Source organism: Protopterus annectens, chromosome 9.part0 (assembly GCF_019279795.1).
Source record: "Protopterus annectens isolate FY-2018-M chromosome 9.part0, PAN1.0, whole genome shotgun sequence".
Lineage (NCBI taxonomy): Eukaryota > Metazoa > Chordata > Ceratodontiformes > Protopteridae > Protopterus > Protopterus annectens.
Window position 1 is genome coordinate 1,719,395,677 of NC_056743.1, and position 17,269 is coordinate 1,719,412,945.

General features: G+C 41.5%; 1 protein-coding gene across 1 annotated transcript in view; it reads right to left on the minus strand.

Moving 5' to 3' along the window:
* Positions 1-17,269, minus strand: part of LOC122812231 (serine/threonine-protein kinase N1-like) — a 2,446,550-nt gene that overhangs the window by 865,709 nt on the left and 1,563,572 nt on the right. The window contains exon 11 of the mRNA XM_044084586.1: positions 10,589-10,760. Coding sequence (XP_043940521.1) covers positions 10,589-10,760 — 172 coding nt within the window. The remainder of the gene's footprint in view (positions 1-10,588; positions 10,761-17,269) is intronic.

The window sequence follows — 17,269 nt, forward strand, 5'->3', positions numbered from 1 at the left end:
CTAGCTGTCCATTGATCCTCAAACGCCTGCAAACAAGCACTCTCTTTGGTGGCAGGAAAGCTCTGAAAGGCTTGTTGCCCAAATCTGACTTTTGGTCAGCTCAACTCAAGCTGACTAATGGTTTAAGTACATGGAAGGTGCCCTGAAAGCTTTGGTAGCTTGCCAGCTATATAACTCATATAACCTAGGCTACTGCAACAGTGATACACATGAATATCTTACTATCTTCGGAATCCAAGTGATACCATGAAGATCAGAGCAGCCAGTTAGTCAAAAAGGATCTGTAGAATCCATGTCTGGACCATCAGCTTCATCCTCACTCAGGAGGGCCAAATCAAAGATCTCCAGGGCTTTCTCTAAAGGCAGGGATGACTGACACTGAGAAGTGCCATCTGTGCGCCAGTATAAGCAAGCTCTTGATCAGGAGTCACAGAAGGCTTCCTTTAATTCATGGTTACCACACAAAAACAGAAGTGCCCACTGTAGGGATGTTTTAGGAGATTTTCAGAAGGGGCTACCAGAAGCTAGTAATCCATGTAAGAAAATTCATGAAGATCATTCCCTGTATTAGCCACCATGGCCAACACTGGGTAAACACCCTGTGGGCTGAGTAAAGTCCACATGCCAACACTTTGAACTGAAAGTGATGCTGTCCCAGAATGACCCAAAGTAATCTCCTGCAGATCCCAAATTTCTCAGGTGATATCAGAATGCTACCTACTGCTGGTCCAAATATGTATAAAAAATGCATCTACATATTCAGCAATTATGTTCCAGCTGCCTGCTAGCAAAGGTATTATCTACTTTAGTGCCCCTGTGATTTATTCTATGTGGGTGAAACTAAAAGAAGATTTAGTGATAGACTAATTGAACATTTTTGAGACATAAGGCAAAATAAAAAAGAATATCCTATTGCTGAACATGTTTTACATCATCATCATCATCATAACAACAACAGATTGCTTTTGGCCTTTGCTTTATTTAAAATGACACCCCATTTTATTGGAAGTTAATCTGTTGAACAACAACTTTTCTATTGGGAAAGCATCTGTATTTTGAAGTATAATATTTAGACCTTCTGGTCTTACTAGAGATTTAAGATTGAGGCCTTTGATTGGTTATTTATTTTGTATTGATTAATGCATTAATTGATGTAATACATTTAATTCACTGTTTTTTTCTGAGTGTTTTACTCCCTCTGAAGGCTCTGTCAAGGTGTAGGTGTTTATCCAACAAAGCTGCTGCTTTTAGCTGTGATGATGAATGGGGTAGGTAAATACAAATTTACATCAGGGTTATCATGTTTTGCCCTACTCAATTTGGGAGATGAGCACTACGTTGAGGTTGAAAATTGTGATGAGAATTAAGTGTCTGCTTAATATATATACAGCAGTGTAGTGACAGATACGTACCACAGAATGATAACCATCCAGTTACAGCATGGTACACATTATACTGTATATATGTTTATAGTGTCAGGTGGCTGTCACACCCTCACATTTGCATGACAAGCAAAAACAATATAAAAAATGGATCTTGTCAGTCACGCTCCCGAACACCTTGTACCCAGGTTGGCTATCCTTTTGTCCGACCTTGGCTACACTTCTGATATTAAGTTATATAACTGATCATAGTATTCTGTGCCAGAACATATTACTTGCATATTACCTACTGTACTGAACAGTATGCATTCACTGTCCATTATAATTAATACTGCTTATCTACTTTACTGTTATATCTATCAATTGGCTTGAGTTATGGATGAAAAAGATCTTTAGACCAATCCACTTGCCCTGTTATGAAATAAATAGAGAGAGAGAGAGACTGATAAATAAACATCAATGTCCTTACAGCAGAAGCAGACAGGGGTGGAAGGTTTTGGTGCAACAATGATGAATACCATGTTTGGTTGTCTAGAGAGAAGGCGTTAGACATCATAGGATGAAGGGCTTTTATAATATGCTTGCATTTCATGGTATACTATCAAAATCTTACATAGGAAAATTCAATCAATGCACATTACCCTTCATGTCAAGAAAAAAAAGGTTTTACTATGTGAATCACTGCTTCATAAAGGGAAAGAAATATGTGCATTGCCTTATGGGATATTAGACTGAAATAAAAGTTTTTGCAACATTTTATGGTGGTCAGCCCAAACAGCATTTTCATTATTTGCTGAAACTGCCTCTTCTTTCCATAAAGTAAAATAACCATGTTCTGGGTCATGTTTTGCTGCTCATATTTCAAACTACCAATACTATGCTTATACAAAGAAAAATGTCAGTAGAGAGTCAATTATCCGAACTATTTGGGACCTAGGGTAGTTCGGATAACCAAACTGTTTGGTGTTTGGATAATCAAACACGTAATTGAACCAGATAAAAAACTTCTAAAATCTTGTTTTTTTTTCTGCATGCAGGAATACACTTTTCAACCATTCAGCAATTCCACTGGACAATAAAGAATATTTTTCACACACGAGCTGGCTACAAGCTCAAAAAGCATGCTCAAGCGAATATGTATAATGTTTACATAGTCAGACTTTATGACTATTCCTGCCTGAAAATTTTGGAAGGCTGGTTCAGATAATTGACATTTCAGATAATCAATGTTCGGATAATCAACTCTCTACTGTACTATATACAACATATTTAACAAGGTCTTGAAAGCATCTTCTAAATACAAGAGATTCATCAGGGGGCTTTCTGTGCTTCTCTGCTTATTCTTTCTTGATCACTGACTATTGTTTTTTGATCAGTTCTTGGCATCTGTGTTTGCTTTTCTGCATCATAAATTAATGGACACTTTCCAGACAAACAAAAAGCACCAACTAATGATTCAAAACAGCTCTTTCTTCATTACGTTTACAAAAGGTAAGAAAATAAGCAAAATTACTGGCACTTAAAGAACTCTGCATGCCAGAGGAATGTCACATTCCCAACAGGCTAACAAAGTAAGAGGCATTGTAAGCAACGGCCTTCCTGCTTTGGGAGTTCTGCCCATTTGAAAGAGTATGACAGAGCAAGTACTGCATCACTTCTGCTATACATGGCAGTTTTATAATAAGAAAACGACAAATACCTGAGTTAACTACAGCAGTGTCATCCTAGAGGGGAATTGGTCTATCTTTTCTCTTTCTCTCTCGTCTTCCTGCACTCCATTCTTCGGACGACTTTCTGGATTTCTGCATAGGTTCATAGGTTCATACTAGGCTATCTGCCCCGGGGCAATTATAAGCCTAGCCCGATTCAGTATGGCTTACGCCACCCCTTGATTTGAGTATACTGTGCCCTTTTTAAGGTTTAGTTTACTGTGCCTCTGTCTAATAGTGACACGGGAGTAATCCCTGGGACAAACCTACGATCCCCCATCCACCTATCGAGATTCTTCTTGAAGAGATTCAGTGAGGTGCTCTGCCTCACATGAACTGGAATTCTATTCCAGAGCGAAGGGAGCCTCTGGGTTATGAACCTGTCCCTCCAGCAAGTTCTATTTATTTCTGTGCTGAGGTTCAAGTCCCTCGAGCGTGTGGCTCTAAGGGATTTAGATTTACTGAGGTGGAGCATGTCCATTAATTCTGGATTTGACATAGCTTTGTATGTCAGGCATAGATCGCCTCGAAGTAGGCGGTATGTAACTGAATAGAGCTGGAGTTTTTTTAACCGAGCAGTATATGGCATCTGTTTGAGACCCTTGATCCTCTTGGTGAGATACTTTTGGGGTCTTTCTAATTGCTGCAGGTGTCGGGTAAGGTACATCCCAAAAGGGGCATTGTATTCTATGATGGGCCTGATGAGGGATGAATAAAGGGGCACGATTACCTCTCTTGATCTAGATGTGAAACCCTTCGTGATGAGGTGGGCTATGTAGAAGGTCTTTCTAACCACTTTGGCAATGTGGTTTTCAAATGAGAGATTGCTATCAACTTGGGTCCCCAGGTCCCTAATAACTTTCTCTGTACTTAATGGGTTTCTGCCTATGTGGTAATTTGTGGGCACATTGTTTTTGCCAAAGGGTGTGACTATACATTTTTTGGCATTTAGCTTTAAACCATGGTGCTGGCACCAGTTATCTGTCTCTGTGAGACCTTTTTGAAGGATGTTTGTGTCAGCTGGAGAGTTGATTATGGCGCCCAGTTTGCAGTCGTCTGCGAACTTGGTGAGCCATAGTCCTCCCATGTTTGCCTGTACCTCGGAAAAGTATATACCGAACAAGAGTGGTCGCAGGACAGAACCCTGTGGGACGCCACTTGTGACCGGTTTCGAGTCTGACATGGCTCCAGCAACTCTCACTCTGTTGGTTCTGTCTTTGAGCCAGTTTGCAACCCATGTTGTGACATAGGGGTTTATATTTAAGCTGGATAGCTTATCTATGATGCCCGAGTGGGGTATTGTGTCAAATGCCTTTGCAAGGTCCAGATAGGCTGTGTTGACTACCTTCCCTTCATCTATGGCTTTGGTGACTGTTTTGAAGAAGTCAACCAGGTTCAAAAAGCAGGATCTGCCCTTGACAAAGCCGAACTGGGTAGGATCTAGTGTCTGTAGGTCCCCAATGTCTTTGTTTATGAGTTCCATGATGATCCTCTCCATAGCCTTGCAGACTAAGCTAGTCAGGCTTATGGGGTGATAGTTTCCAGGGTCCGTAGAGGCTCCACCTTTGTGGAGTGGGACCACTGTTGCTGTACGCCATTCTGTGGGCACATATCCTGTAGTGAGGCTGAGACTGTATAGCTGTTTTATTTGAGGGATTAGTTCCTCTTGGAGTTCATGTAGGATGCAACCTGGGACTCCATCTGGTCCCATGGAAGCAGTGTTTTTTGCTTTGGAGAGGGCAGCCTTCACCTGAGCATCAGAGATGTTGGGGAGACAGCCCTCTGCTGGGATAGATACTTGCTCTTTTGGAGGGGAGGGGGTGGAGAAGTTTGCACTGAACCTGTCTGCCAGGATATTGGCGATGTCTGTGGGTTCAGTGTATTTTTTGTCATTTAGAATCAACTCAGAACAAGTCTGGGAGTTGCATCCCAGGTTTCTAACATAACTGAAAAAAGCCTTATGATTGTCTTTGGTGTCCTGTGCAATTTTTCTCTCGAAGCTGGCCTTGGAGGATTTTATGAGGGATCGTAACTTTTTGCTAGTACTGATCAGAGATGCCTTCCCTATTAGGGATTTTGCTCTATCATGTAGTAGCTTCCTCCTTCTGTTGTACAGTTTATTTATGGTAGGGTTCCACCAGACTGGACGCCTGCCTTTGGATGATTGGGTCCTGGTTTTGTTTGGGATAGCATGATCCATGCATTCCTAGAGATGTCCGTAGAATGCGTTTATATAGAATCATGCAGTTTGGGCCGCAGTTACCACTGGCCCTGGGGCCTTGAAGGATTCCACTTCGGTTTTGAGAAGTGAGAAGTTCGCTTTTGAGGAGTTTTTCACTGCGGTTTTCTGGGCTGGCGGTGGGGTCGGGATGTGGACATCCAGTGAAATTAATTTATAGTCTGATCTTACCAATGAGGGATATACTTCTGGTGTGGAGCATAGAGTCCCCATGTTGGTAATGATCAGGTCTAGTATGTTGTCCCCTCTTGTGGGAGTGGTGACTAGTTGTTCCATAGCATTTGAGTTTATAATTTCCAGGAACCTTTGGGCTAAGGTGCTGGGGCTTGAGTAGTGCTCCCAGTCAATGTTTGGGTAGTTGAAGTCGCCCAATATAATGGTGTATGGAGAGATCTTCATGTTCTCCAATGTTTTCAGGAAAGCCGAGTGGGATTCCTGACTTTGAGAGGGTGGTCTGTAGGATGCTATAAACTGAAAAGCAGTCTTGCCCACTGTTAGTTGCACATGGATGGACTCCGATACTTCGTGCAATGCCACTAACCTGGAGGTGTGGATATCCTTGATAAATATGGAAACTCCCCCTCCTTTTGTGGTTTGGTCTGGGTTTTGGGGCCGAAAAGCATGATATGAGGTATAGCCTGGTAGTGCTGGGGTGCTCTATGGAGCCTTGAACCAGGTTTCTGTCACTGCACAGATATCGATGTTCTCCATACTGAGGAGAGATTCGATGCGTGCATCTTGAGGTTAAGACTTCTAGTGTTTAGCAGCATTACCCTTATTTCTTGTTCCTTGTGCTGCCTATGGGGGTGGGTTTGACTTCTGAGCCTTGCCTAAAAAAGGCACTATGGCGGTGGCAAGAGCCTTTGCCAATATCCAAAAGCCCAGTGGTGACAGGTGCAAGCCGTCCCTAGCGAAGCAACGTGGCTTGTCGAGCATGTCATCCCAGGCTGACAGACACTGGATCCCCTTTGAATGACACCAAAATTTTAGCCAATTGTTAAAATCGATCATTTTGTCTTTGTACTGTGGCATAATTCTAGGTGAGGGTAAGATGCTGCTCAAGGTCAGGGTCATACCAGCCTGGGCTACATGATCAGAGAGCTCCTCTATGTCTCTTTTCATGTAGTCCAGGGAGGTATGTCTCAGGTCATTCACACCAGCATGTACAATGACTGAGTCATATTTGCATTTGCTTTGGAGTGACCTGAGTGCTTGCGTTATGTGGCGGATCCTAGCACCCGACAGGCAGCTCACCGTGACCTTCTCTTTATTCAGCCTGGTGAGCGGGACGTCAGTGTGTCTGACAATAGAGTAACCTATTACAAGAGTATCAGGTGTGTTATTCAGCCTTAAGGGCTGTGGCTGCTTGGCACACTGACTTTGTGGGCTATGTGTTGTGCGTGTTTTGTTTTGAGGTAGCGTTTGCTTGGATGTCTGCTTTGGAGGTCTCTGTTGCTTAGGTAGATTTTTATTTAGAGCCTCCGAGTATGTTTTTGTGTATTTATGTGTTTGGTTCGCTGATGTGGTGGGACCATGTAATACTGGAATTGTGTTGTGTGAGGTTACCTTCTCCTCCTGACTGGTTACACCAGTTTTGAGATGAGAGAGCTCAGCCTCCAGTTTGGCTAAATAGTTGCATCTCTCACATATATTTGAACCTGTTTGGAGGAGGAGAGGGTTGTCCGTGTACATGAGACAGTTGTAACATTGCCTCAAAATTCCCAGATTCACCAGCTGGACTGGAGAAGAAACCATTGACTGACCTTTGGACATGCTAGAGTAATACAGGGAAACTGAATTTAAGACGGACCAATAGAGGACAGGGTAATTGGTAGAGAGTATAACAGTAAGTAGTGCTTATGGTTTAATAGTGCTAACTTGAAGGATTACTTAATTGGACCAGTGAAGGGCCTTAGAATGAGAATATGGTGTTTAAATTGAGAGATAGAGCAGTTCTAAGGGAAAAAGTGAAGAGCAGAATTTGTGGCGCCAGGAATAGTTTAAACCCAATTAGGCGGCGCTGCCCGCTGTTGCGCTATGCACAAAAACTCGCAAAACCATGCAAAAGAGGGTTTTAAGAGAGGAAGATGAAGGAGTTTTGGAATTGACCCAAAATGGCCAATAAAACTACAGTTTCAAGTCAGTAACCACTCCCACAGGGGCAGGCAGGCTGCTCAATGTTTTTCACTGCCACTGATCAACAGAGAGACTTCCCTTTAGCCCAAGCAAATAATGGCCTCACAGAAACTTACAAACAGTTCAAGAACAGCAAGCCTGTAACTGAACTTTTTTAAATCTCAGAAAAGTGGGAAAAAAGCAAGATTTTTTATGTTTTTGTTTTTTCAGAGATAGCAGAGGTTCACAAGTATCAACAAGTTATAACAGTGCAGTAAATGACCCCACACAAGAGAGCTAGGCCAAAGACAGATAAAATGCAAGTTTTGAGAAAAAAACGATTTTAAAAATAAGTGCAAACAGGAAATTCAGTAAACAGCTCTAGGTTGTGCTCTAAATACAGTTACTAATGCAGAAATCAAGTTTAACAAGCCAGAAAATGCTCAAAATAGGTGGCTATGCAGAAAAACTTAGCAAATAAACAGAGGAAAAATACTTAAAATCTCAAGTGTGTCTCCTTTCTTCTCTCAGCATTTTCTCCTCTTGGTGGGATCTTCACCAACAGCCAACAAGCCTGAAAAGATGCCAAAACCACGAGGCAACCAGGTTTTAAGAGAGGAAGATGAAGGAGTTTTGGAATTGACCCAAAATGGCCAATAAAACTACAGTTTCAAGTCAGTAACCACTCCCACAGGGGCAGGCAGGCTGCTCAATGTTTTTCACTGCCACTGATCAACAGAGAGACTTCCCTTTAGCCCAAGAAAAAAATGGCCTCACAGAAACTTACAAACAGTTCAAGAACAGCAAGCCTGTAACTGAACTTTTTTAAATCTCAGAAAAGTGGGAAAAAAGCAAGATTTTTTGTTTTTTCAGAGATAGCAGAGGTTCACAAGTATCAACAAGTTATAACAGTGCAGTAAATGACCCCACACAAGAGTGCTAGGCCAAAAACAGATAAAATGCAAGTTTTGAGAAAAAAAACGATTTTTAAAATAAGTGCAAACAGGAAATTCAGTAAACAGCTCTAGGTTGTGCTCTAAATACAGTTACTAATGCAGAAATCAAGTTTAACAACCAGAAAATGCTCAAAATAGGTGGCGATGCAGAAAAACTTAGCAAATAAACAGACACTGTCTTTCATAATGTACCTTACCTGTCTCTGATGCATACATGTTCTACAGTCTTCACACATGCTGTTTTAGACTGTACCATTATTCTGCAAATTCAATTATTTCTTCTTTTTCCTGAGGTGCTAGAGCCTTGAGTATTTCCTTGAAGTCCTGTACTCTCCCTCCAAACAACTTCTAGGTCTTTAGCCTAAACACTGTTGATCTTACAGTCTTCTCTGACCACTACTTGCAGTTGATTGTAACCATGAGGGGTTGGTTTATACCAGGCGTTGACAATTTCACAGATGATGACTTTACAATCTCTGATTCTACTCCAATGCCCTTTCCTTACCAGTAGGAACTCTACCCGAGCTGCATGTTGACCTCCCTTGTATGTGATCTTGGGAATGTCTCTCTTGCTGAACCAAATATTGGCCACCATCACACTATTTGCCAGACAGAAGTCTAGCATGGCCCCTCTTCTTTACTCCTGTTTCCCCACCCATGTGGACCCAATCAGTCCTCATAAGCTGCTCTGTCTGTTCTAATAGGAGCATTCAAGTCCTCCATTATCAACACTTGCTTGTTTTGTTCTGCTTTATCTAGCAGATCCTATAACTCTTGCTTGAATGTACTGATTTCCTTGTCATTACAACTGTGTTGTGGGGTACATGTGAGATTATGAATGCCACCCTATCTTTACACTGGAGTCTGCCGCTAATTCTGATAAAATCCTCTCATTGCCTTCAGAATACTCTTGGTCATCACAATTTCCATACCATTTCTAGTCTGTTCTATCCCTGAATAGTAGGCTATGGATCCCAAGCCAACTGACTATGCTGTACTGCCTTTCCTTCTTGTCTCCTGGATACACACAAGATGTCCAGTGACTCAACATTCAGTGCAGCAATCTTTAGTTCACTTTTGACAGTCTGATTGGTTTTACATCCAGCTTTAACTCAAAAGAGATATTCTATGTAACCAAGACTAGGCAAATTGGCACCACTGGCCATTAGTGTATTTACCCAGGGCTGCTAGGTTTTATAGCGTGCACACACACTGGTCAACAGGGGTACATAGCCCCCTTCCACCATTAGCATGTGTCCTTGGTGTAGGTCAGGTTTTCAACCCACTTAGCACCAGCAACCAAAACACCAAAAGTCAACTTTTTACATCAAGTCTCTAGCCTTGATATGCAATGAAGTCTGTGATCTATGTTCTTCTATCTCAGCATACTGCTCACAACAGTTAATGCCTATAGTAGTAGATCCTACAAAACACTTCCCTCACAGGCACCACCTAGAATCTGTGTTGCTGCCCACAAATCTGCTGAGTTCCCAATGCATTCTGCTGGCATATCTTTCAAAGAAAGAGAGTTTAAACGCAGCATCTTCCACTCTCTTCATGGAAATACATGTTTTATGGAGTGGAAGCACTACAACTACACAGACAAAGAACATATAAACTCAACACTGACAGTGACCAGTGATCAGGATCTAGCACTGTATCTTGTTTCTGTGAGATGAAGACCCTAACAACAAATAAGATAACTAAGATTTACAGAGCCTGGAATACAGATCAGCTCAGTTTTGTTAACTCTAAGTTATTTACCACTTTTATTGTAGTGGGGCTTCCATTGCCAACCACTTCTATAATTATTCTTTTTTTCACCAGTTTGGAATTGTACAGAGTGGGCTCCCCTTCCACTCTAGGCCCCCATTCCTTCTGCACTTTATATGCTTCTGTTAAACACTCCAGGCTGTCTCCAACAGCCACCTGAAGAAGACCCCTCTTCACATATTTCTTAAAAATACTCCACATTACCCCTGTACTGCAGAGCAATAATAAACTGTTTCAGTTCTGTCTCTCTGCGTTTTTCAATGCAGTTTTAGCTTCTGGTTCTACCCAGCACCAGTGTTTTGGAACTTCATATCTGCAACTTTAACCCTTCTGATTCAACTATTTCACTCAAGAAATTAAATAACTTTGAAAACAATGTATATTTGTCAGAAATAAAACACTCAAGCGTCTTACCTTAATGAACTTGAGGGAGGGCTTGATCGACGTTCTGATCCTGGTACTGCTGCCATGTGAGCAGCTGGGCTATAGGCACCAGTGGTGCTTGCTGTTGGAAGTGCTCTCCTTAACAACCTCACCCATGTGGCAATGTCAATATTCATTTGTCGAGCTCGACTAAAAGCTTTTCCTACAAAAAAGGGTAACAAAAATGTGAACATGGGTACATGCATATTCATATACGATATAATGACACAAAGTAAACGCAGCCCCACATGTAAATTCTCAAATGTTCTATCACAGACAATGCAGCAAAAAGTCATGCATTCATTCTTTAATATCCAGACACCAATAAATTTTGTCTCACCTTGTAACTACCAGTTAAACATTCCATAAAAACAAAATGGAAATCTGTATCCATCTGTTAAACAATTCAAGCCAAAATTTAGTAGCGCCAAAAAGGAAGGGGGTAAGCTCTGTTAAAAATAACCAGAGAAATGAAATGTTAGACATTTCTCTCTACTTCTACTTTAGGGTTTGACTGAACTTACTTTTCTTTTGCTAAAATAGGTTCATAGGTTGGTACTAGGCTATCGGCCCTAGGGCATATACAAGCCTAGCCATAACAATTCCCTGGCTATTTCTTCCCACAGTATTTACTTCCCTGGACCCCTGTCTAGCAGAGCGACTGACATGATCCCCAGGGTGAATTTCCTATCTCCCATCCAATCATCAAGGTTCCTTTTGAAGAGGGCCAAAGAGGCGCTCTGCTTGACATGTACGGGCAGTCTATTCCAGAGGCTGGGGAGTCTCTGAGTCAGGAACCTATCCCTCCCAGCATGTTTTGTTCATTGTGATGAAAAGGTTTGGATCCCTGGAGCGTGTCTCTCTGAGGAATTGGGATTTCTTTAAGTGTAGCATGTCCAACAGCTCTGGATTTGACATGGCCTTGTATATTAAGCAGAGCTTGCCTTTGAGTAGACGATATGCGACAGATTATAGGTGGAGTTTTTTTAGATGGTCAGCATAGGGCATCTGCTTTAGGCTTGTGATTCTTTTAGTGAGGTATTTCTGCGGCCTCTCCAGTTGTGTTGTTGCACGTCTTGAGAGGTACACATCAAACGGGGCGATGTACTCTATAATGGGTCTAATGAGGGATGAGTACAGTGAGACAATAACCTCCTTTTTTCTGGATGAAAAGTCCTTAGTGATGAGGTGTGCTACATAGAAGGATTTCCTGACTATTGTGGCCATGTGGTTATCGAAGGTGAGACCACTGTCCATCTGTGTTCCTAAGTCTCTTATCACACTTTCGGTGTTTAGTGTACTGCCACCTACATGGTAATTCACGGGTACATGTTTTTTCCCAAAGGGGATAACTATACATTTCTTGGCATTGAGCTTGAGCCCATGGCTCTGGCACCAATCATCTGTTTCTGTAAGGCCCTTTTGTAGAATATCCACATCATTTTGGAATTCAATAATGGCTCGCTCCCAGTTTGTAGTCATCTGCAAACTTTGTTAGCCAGAGTCCCTTAGTGTTGGCCTGTACTTCAGAGAGTTAGATGCCAAACAAGAGAGGTCCCAGGACTGAACCCTGAGGTACTCCACTTGTCACTTGTCTGGGGCTGGATTTAGAGTTGGCTACTTTTACAGTGTGGGTTCTGTCAGTAAGCCAGTTGGAAACCTATCAAGTGAGGTAGGGATTAATACCCAGCTTAGTAAGTTTATCTATGATTCCAGAGTGGGGGATGGTGTTGAAGGCCTTGGTGAGGTACAGATAGGCTGTGTGGACCACCTTTACCCGTGTCCACGGCTCTGGACACTGATTCAAAGAAGTCAATCAGGTTCAGGAAACAAGATCGGCCCTTCACGAACCCAAACTCTGTGGGTTCCAGTGTTTGAAGGTTGCCAATGTCTTTTTTTATAAGTTCCATTATAATACGTTTCATGGCCTTGCAGATAAGGCTCATCAGACCGATGGGGCGGTGGATCCCCCCTTTGTGGAGTGGGATAACTGTAGCTGTGCTCCATTCAGTGGGCATGAAGCCTGAGGTGAGGCTATGATTTAAACATGACACTTAGCTGAGGTGCCAGTTCATTTTGTAGTTCATGTAGTACACAGCCTGGGATGTCGTCTGGTGCATGGATGCTGTATTCTTAGCTTAGGAGAGTGCGTTTTTTACCTGTGTAGCTGTTACCAGAATTTGGCAATCTTTCAATGACAAAAAAAGAGATATTACACTGACTTTCATATTCCCAACTGAGCTCAAAACTAAATGTCTCAAATCTTCATGGAAGTTTCTGCAAATGCTTAATAAAATGTCGAACTGCTTCTTTGTGCAATTATTTTTTTCCTTTACTGCATTTGTTTTACAGGCAGATTACAACTTTGCACACTGTGCCTTGGATTCATAAATGGTCACTGTACAATGAGTCGTAAAACTAATCAATCATGTATTAAGCACAGAGTAATGCTGACAGTCGAAACAAAGGACTGCATAATAAAAGAGAGGCCTAGAGTCAATGGAAGCAGCAGCCACAGGGTGCACTACGGCCGGAGCAGCACTACAGTAGAGCATCTGAATGACATGACATACATCACAATAAAGGTAGACTAGTGTAGTTGAGCCAGTGCATACTCAAGTGCTCAACCTAGCACTAAGAAGCTGCTTATTACGCTCATCTGACACAAGAATGGCAGCATAAGGCCCACCAGATAGACCACAGTGGGTATGCACAGCAAATAAATATGAGGAGGAATTTGGTATAAAGGAAAGTAGTAAAAGGAAGACTAGTAAGCAGAGGAAAACACATAAGGGTAATCACAAGGTATGAAACATGAGGAGTAAGGAAGGGTAATTTTCCATAGAAGGAGTCCATTTTTTCATTTGTAGAAAGTAGAAACAGGTGCAAGAAGCTAGTGATGGAAGGCTATGGATGGTAACTGGAAGAAGGGCAGGCAGCAGGGGTAAGCTAGCAAACATAAAATACACAATCAGGCAGATAGGGAAGGAAGATGCAGAGAAGGCTAGAAGGACCACAGACGGATACAGGCATACAGAAGTTGGACAACTGGTGATGGGAAGGGTTAAAAAAAAAACAAATAAGGAATGAATGCGAAATGACAAAAACAAGGGAAGGAAAACACCAGGATGAAAACAGGGTAGGGTCCTGGCATGGCTAAATGCTAAGCAGGACAAGAGGGCATCACTCATCTGAGAGGGCAATAGTATGGGTTAGTTGCATCTTCAGTGGTTCAACAGGCAAGGCCTGTGAGTCACATGACTCCACAAGCCATGCAAGAAGGTGCTCCATATTGTTACTGTACATTAATACATACATATAAATATTTTGAGCATGGTCATTAATGCCCTTCTAGCTTGCCAATATACCAAAAGACTTCTTCCCATGATGTGTCCAGGCTGTTCTTAAAAACATCTAAACTAGTACTTGCTTTATTTAATTCGGTAGTCTGTTCCATGCATCAGCTACTCTCTCTCAAAGAGCCTATCAGTACTCTTCTCTTTCCTACAGACTCTTCTATACACGTTGTCTGATGATTCTTCTTTCTGTTGAAGTTTGGAAGCTAGGAGGGAAAAAAACTGATACAGATCTGGAAGGTTTTGTTTAACAGTAATTTAACAGGAGGAGAAAAACCAACATTCTGGAAAAAAGTGGCGGTGATTGCAATACCTATAGATAGTAAAAAGCCATCGGATCCAGCTGGTTTACTATCACAGTCTCGACGGCAAAATTCTTTGCCATCAAAACAACAAACTAAAATCCTGAAAATGAAAACATCCAGCCTAAATTTCGAACATCGTAAACACAACATTTGACATACCAGTCTTCTGGCTTCAAAAGTCCGCATATCCTGTCATGTTTTAGTAGGGGGCTTGCCCCACCCCATTCACTGAAAATTCTAAATACCCATTCTGAGGTTGCACTACAGCGAGGAAAGGGATAAGTTTCCTGATCCTCACTGTACTGCGATCTCCGATCACAATGCCAAATTCATCATAATGAATCAAGCTTTACATTCATTATTATGAAGTCGTATTAATCCAGTTCGGCATTGTGCAACTTTGAAAACTGCCTTTCGCCCAACACTTGAGCCTTCAAAATTTTGACTGTAAGCCGATCCAGCTTCATACAGGCCTATTTCAATCCTAAAACATGATTATACAGTGGTTATGTCTAGAATGGCTAAAAAATGGCGAAGGTGATGTAAAAATGTATAGATATGGATAAGTGTGGATTTGAGAAGGGAGGCAAACATTTGACAACATTAACAGAACAATAATGATCCAGAGGGAAGCCGAATGTAAGAAAATAACACTTCTGTTTGTGGGTCTTGATGCAGAGAAAGCATTGCACAGAGTAAGCTGGGATTTTATTAGCAGGGCAATGGCAGCATTTGCATTCCCTGATAAAATTATAAGGTTGATTAGCAGAACATATGAGGGATCAAAGACAAAAAAGTGTGTGGGTTCCTCTCTGATAATTTCTGTTTGAGCAGAGGAACCAGACAGGGGTGTCCTCATTCCCTTTTTTTACTTGCATTATATTTAGAACCACTGGCAGAGAAAGTAAGGGACTCAGAAATTCAAGGATATAATTGGTATGGTAGTCAAGAAAAGCTGGTTTTATTTTCAGATGATGCTATTTTATACCTGATAAAACCAGAAAAGGACATTTCGGTGTTGGGAACATTTTGAGGCAGTTTCGAGTCCTCTTAAGATTAAAAAGTAATGGTTTACATAGGTATTTTTATACCCCAAGTTGACTCAAAAGCATTTTTCTTCAGGTGGATAGCAAATGTTGGAGATGTGACAGGCAAGAAAGAGGTAGCTGGGAACATATTTTCTGGGAGTATAATGCACTGGTGGACTTTTGGGATTCCCTGCAGACCGTTCTGTTGGAGATGCTGGGTGAGTAGGTTGGACTGACTGGGGAGATGATTTTTTTTGAGTTATGCTACAGAATTAGAATTGCCTAGACATAGTAAACCCGTGCTGAGTCTAATTATTGTGGCTACCAAAAAAGCAATTACTAGAAAATGGAAATCAAACTCTAGACCAACTTTACTAGAAGTAGTGACTACAGTAACAGAGATAAAACAACTGGAATCAGGTCTTTAGAAACGGGAAAGAACAAACTACATAGGAAAAAATGGGAATTGTGGGAATGATATATGCAGAGCAGGAATGCGGTTTAAGAGGCAGGATTTGAATGAGCCATATAATGCTTAACTGACAATGACTGGATGGTTTATAAGTGATGTATAAATGTTTACAACTACAGTTGTTTCAATGGTGTCTGTGATGTAAACGGCTTGCAACTAAAGTGATATTTTGTATATTTTTCATTTATATAAATGTAAGATTGCCTTTGTCATATGTGTACATTTAATAAAGATGTTTGGGGAAAAAAAGATAAAAAATTAATGAAGCTAAAACAGAGGCAGTAGCACACGTGAATTGGTTTAGCAATATCCATACTTATGGGGACATGATAAAATGAAGTATTTAGGAGTATGGATTAAAAGGATTCTGCTGTGGCATCTAAAGATATTTGGGAAGAGACTAAACAAAAGATTATACAAAAACTGAAAAACTGGAAGCTCTGTTTTATGGACTTGAATAGCAAGATACAAGCAGTTAAAATGTTATGAGTCACTTTAGGTTTATACATGCACAGGTCAGGCATATTTCTATCAACCACAGGAGAAAAGTTGTGGATAGCAATTAATAAAGAGCTGAAGGGCTTTGTCTAGGTGGGGAAGATGGCAAGAGTCAAGTGTGATAAGCTAATTCTTCATAGGTTCATAGGTTCATAGGTTCATACTAGGCTATCTGCCCGAGGCCTTATGCGCCCCTAGCCCATTTGTGGCTAGCTCCACCCCTTTATATATGGGAACTATACCATTATTTTGCTGTGCCTCTGTTGAGCAGTGACACTGGGGTAATCCCTGGGGTATATCTGTGATCTCCATCCCATTGATCACAATTTCTTGATCAAGGCCAGCGAGGATATCTGCCCTCACATATACGGGATTTATTTCCACAGCATAGGGAGTCTTAAGATGAATCTATCCCTCAGCACGCCCCTATTAATAGCCGTGGTCGGTTAAGTCTCCCACTTGTGTGGCTCTAGATTTTCTAGATTTTTTGAGGTGAAGCATATTCATCAAATCTGGGTTTGACATTGTATGTTGTACAAGGCAAAAAGGTCACAAGAAAAGGTTAATGAAATGAATGAGAGTTGTTCTTTCAGTCGAGGACAGGACAGCAGATGTTTGAGACCCTTCCTCCTTTTGAGGAACTTTGTTTGGCCTCTCCAGCTGCTGCAAGTGTCGTCAGATACATTATTCCAAATGGGGCATTGTCACAATCAGTCTCTGATGAGTGATGAGATAGAGACTATGACCTCCCTTGATCTAGATGAGAATCCCTTCATGATAAGGTGGGCAATGTAGAAGGTCTTCCTAACTACTTCCAACAGAACATGGTGGTTTGGGATTAATGGACTTCAAGGGGTACTTCAGAGCTACACAGTTAAGGCTCCTATACATAGCCCAAGCAGAAAGGTATAATTCAAAGTGGAAAGGGATGATGCCAAAATGGGAGGGAAGCTCAAGAAACAAGGAGAGACTGGGATTTTGGGTGCAGATCCTTAAGGTGAATAAAAATAACT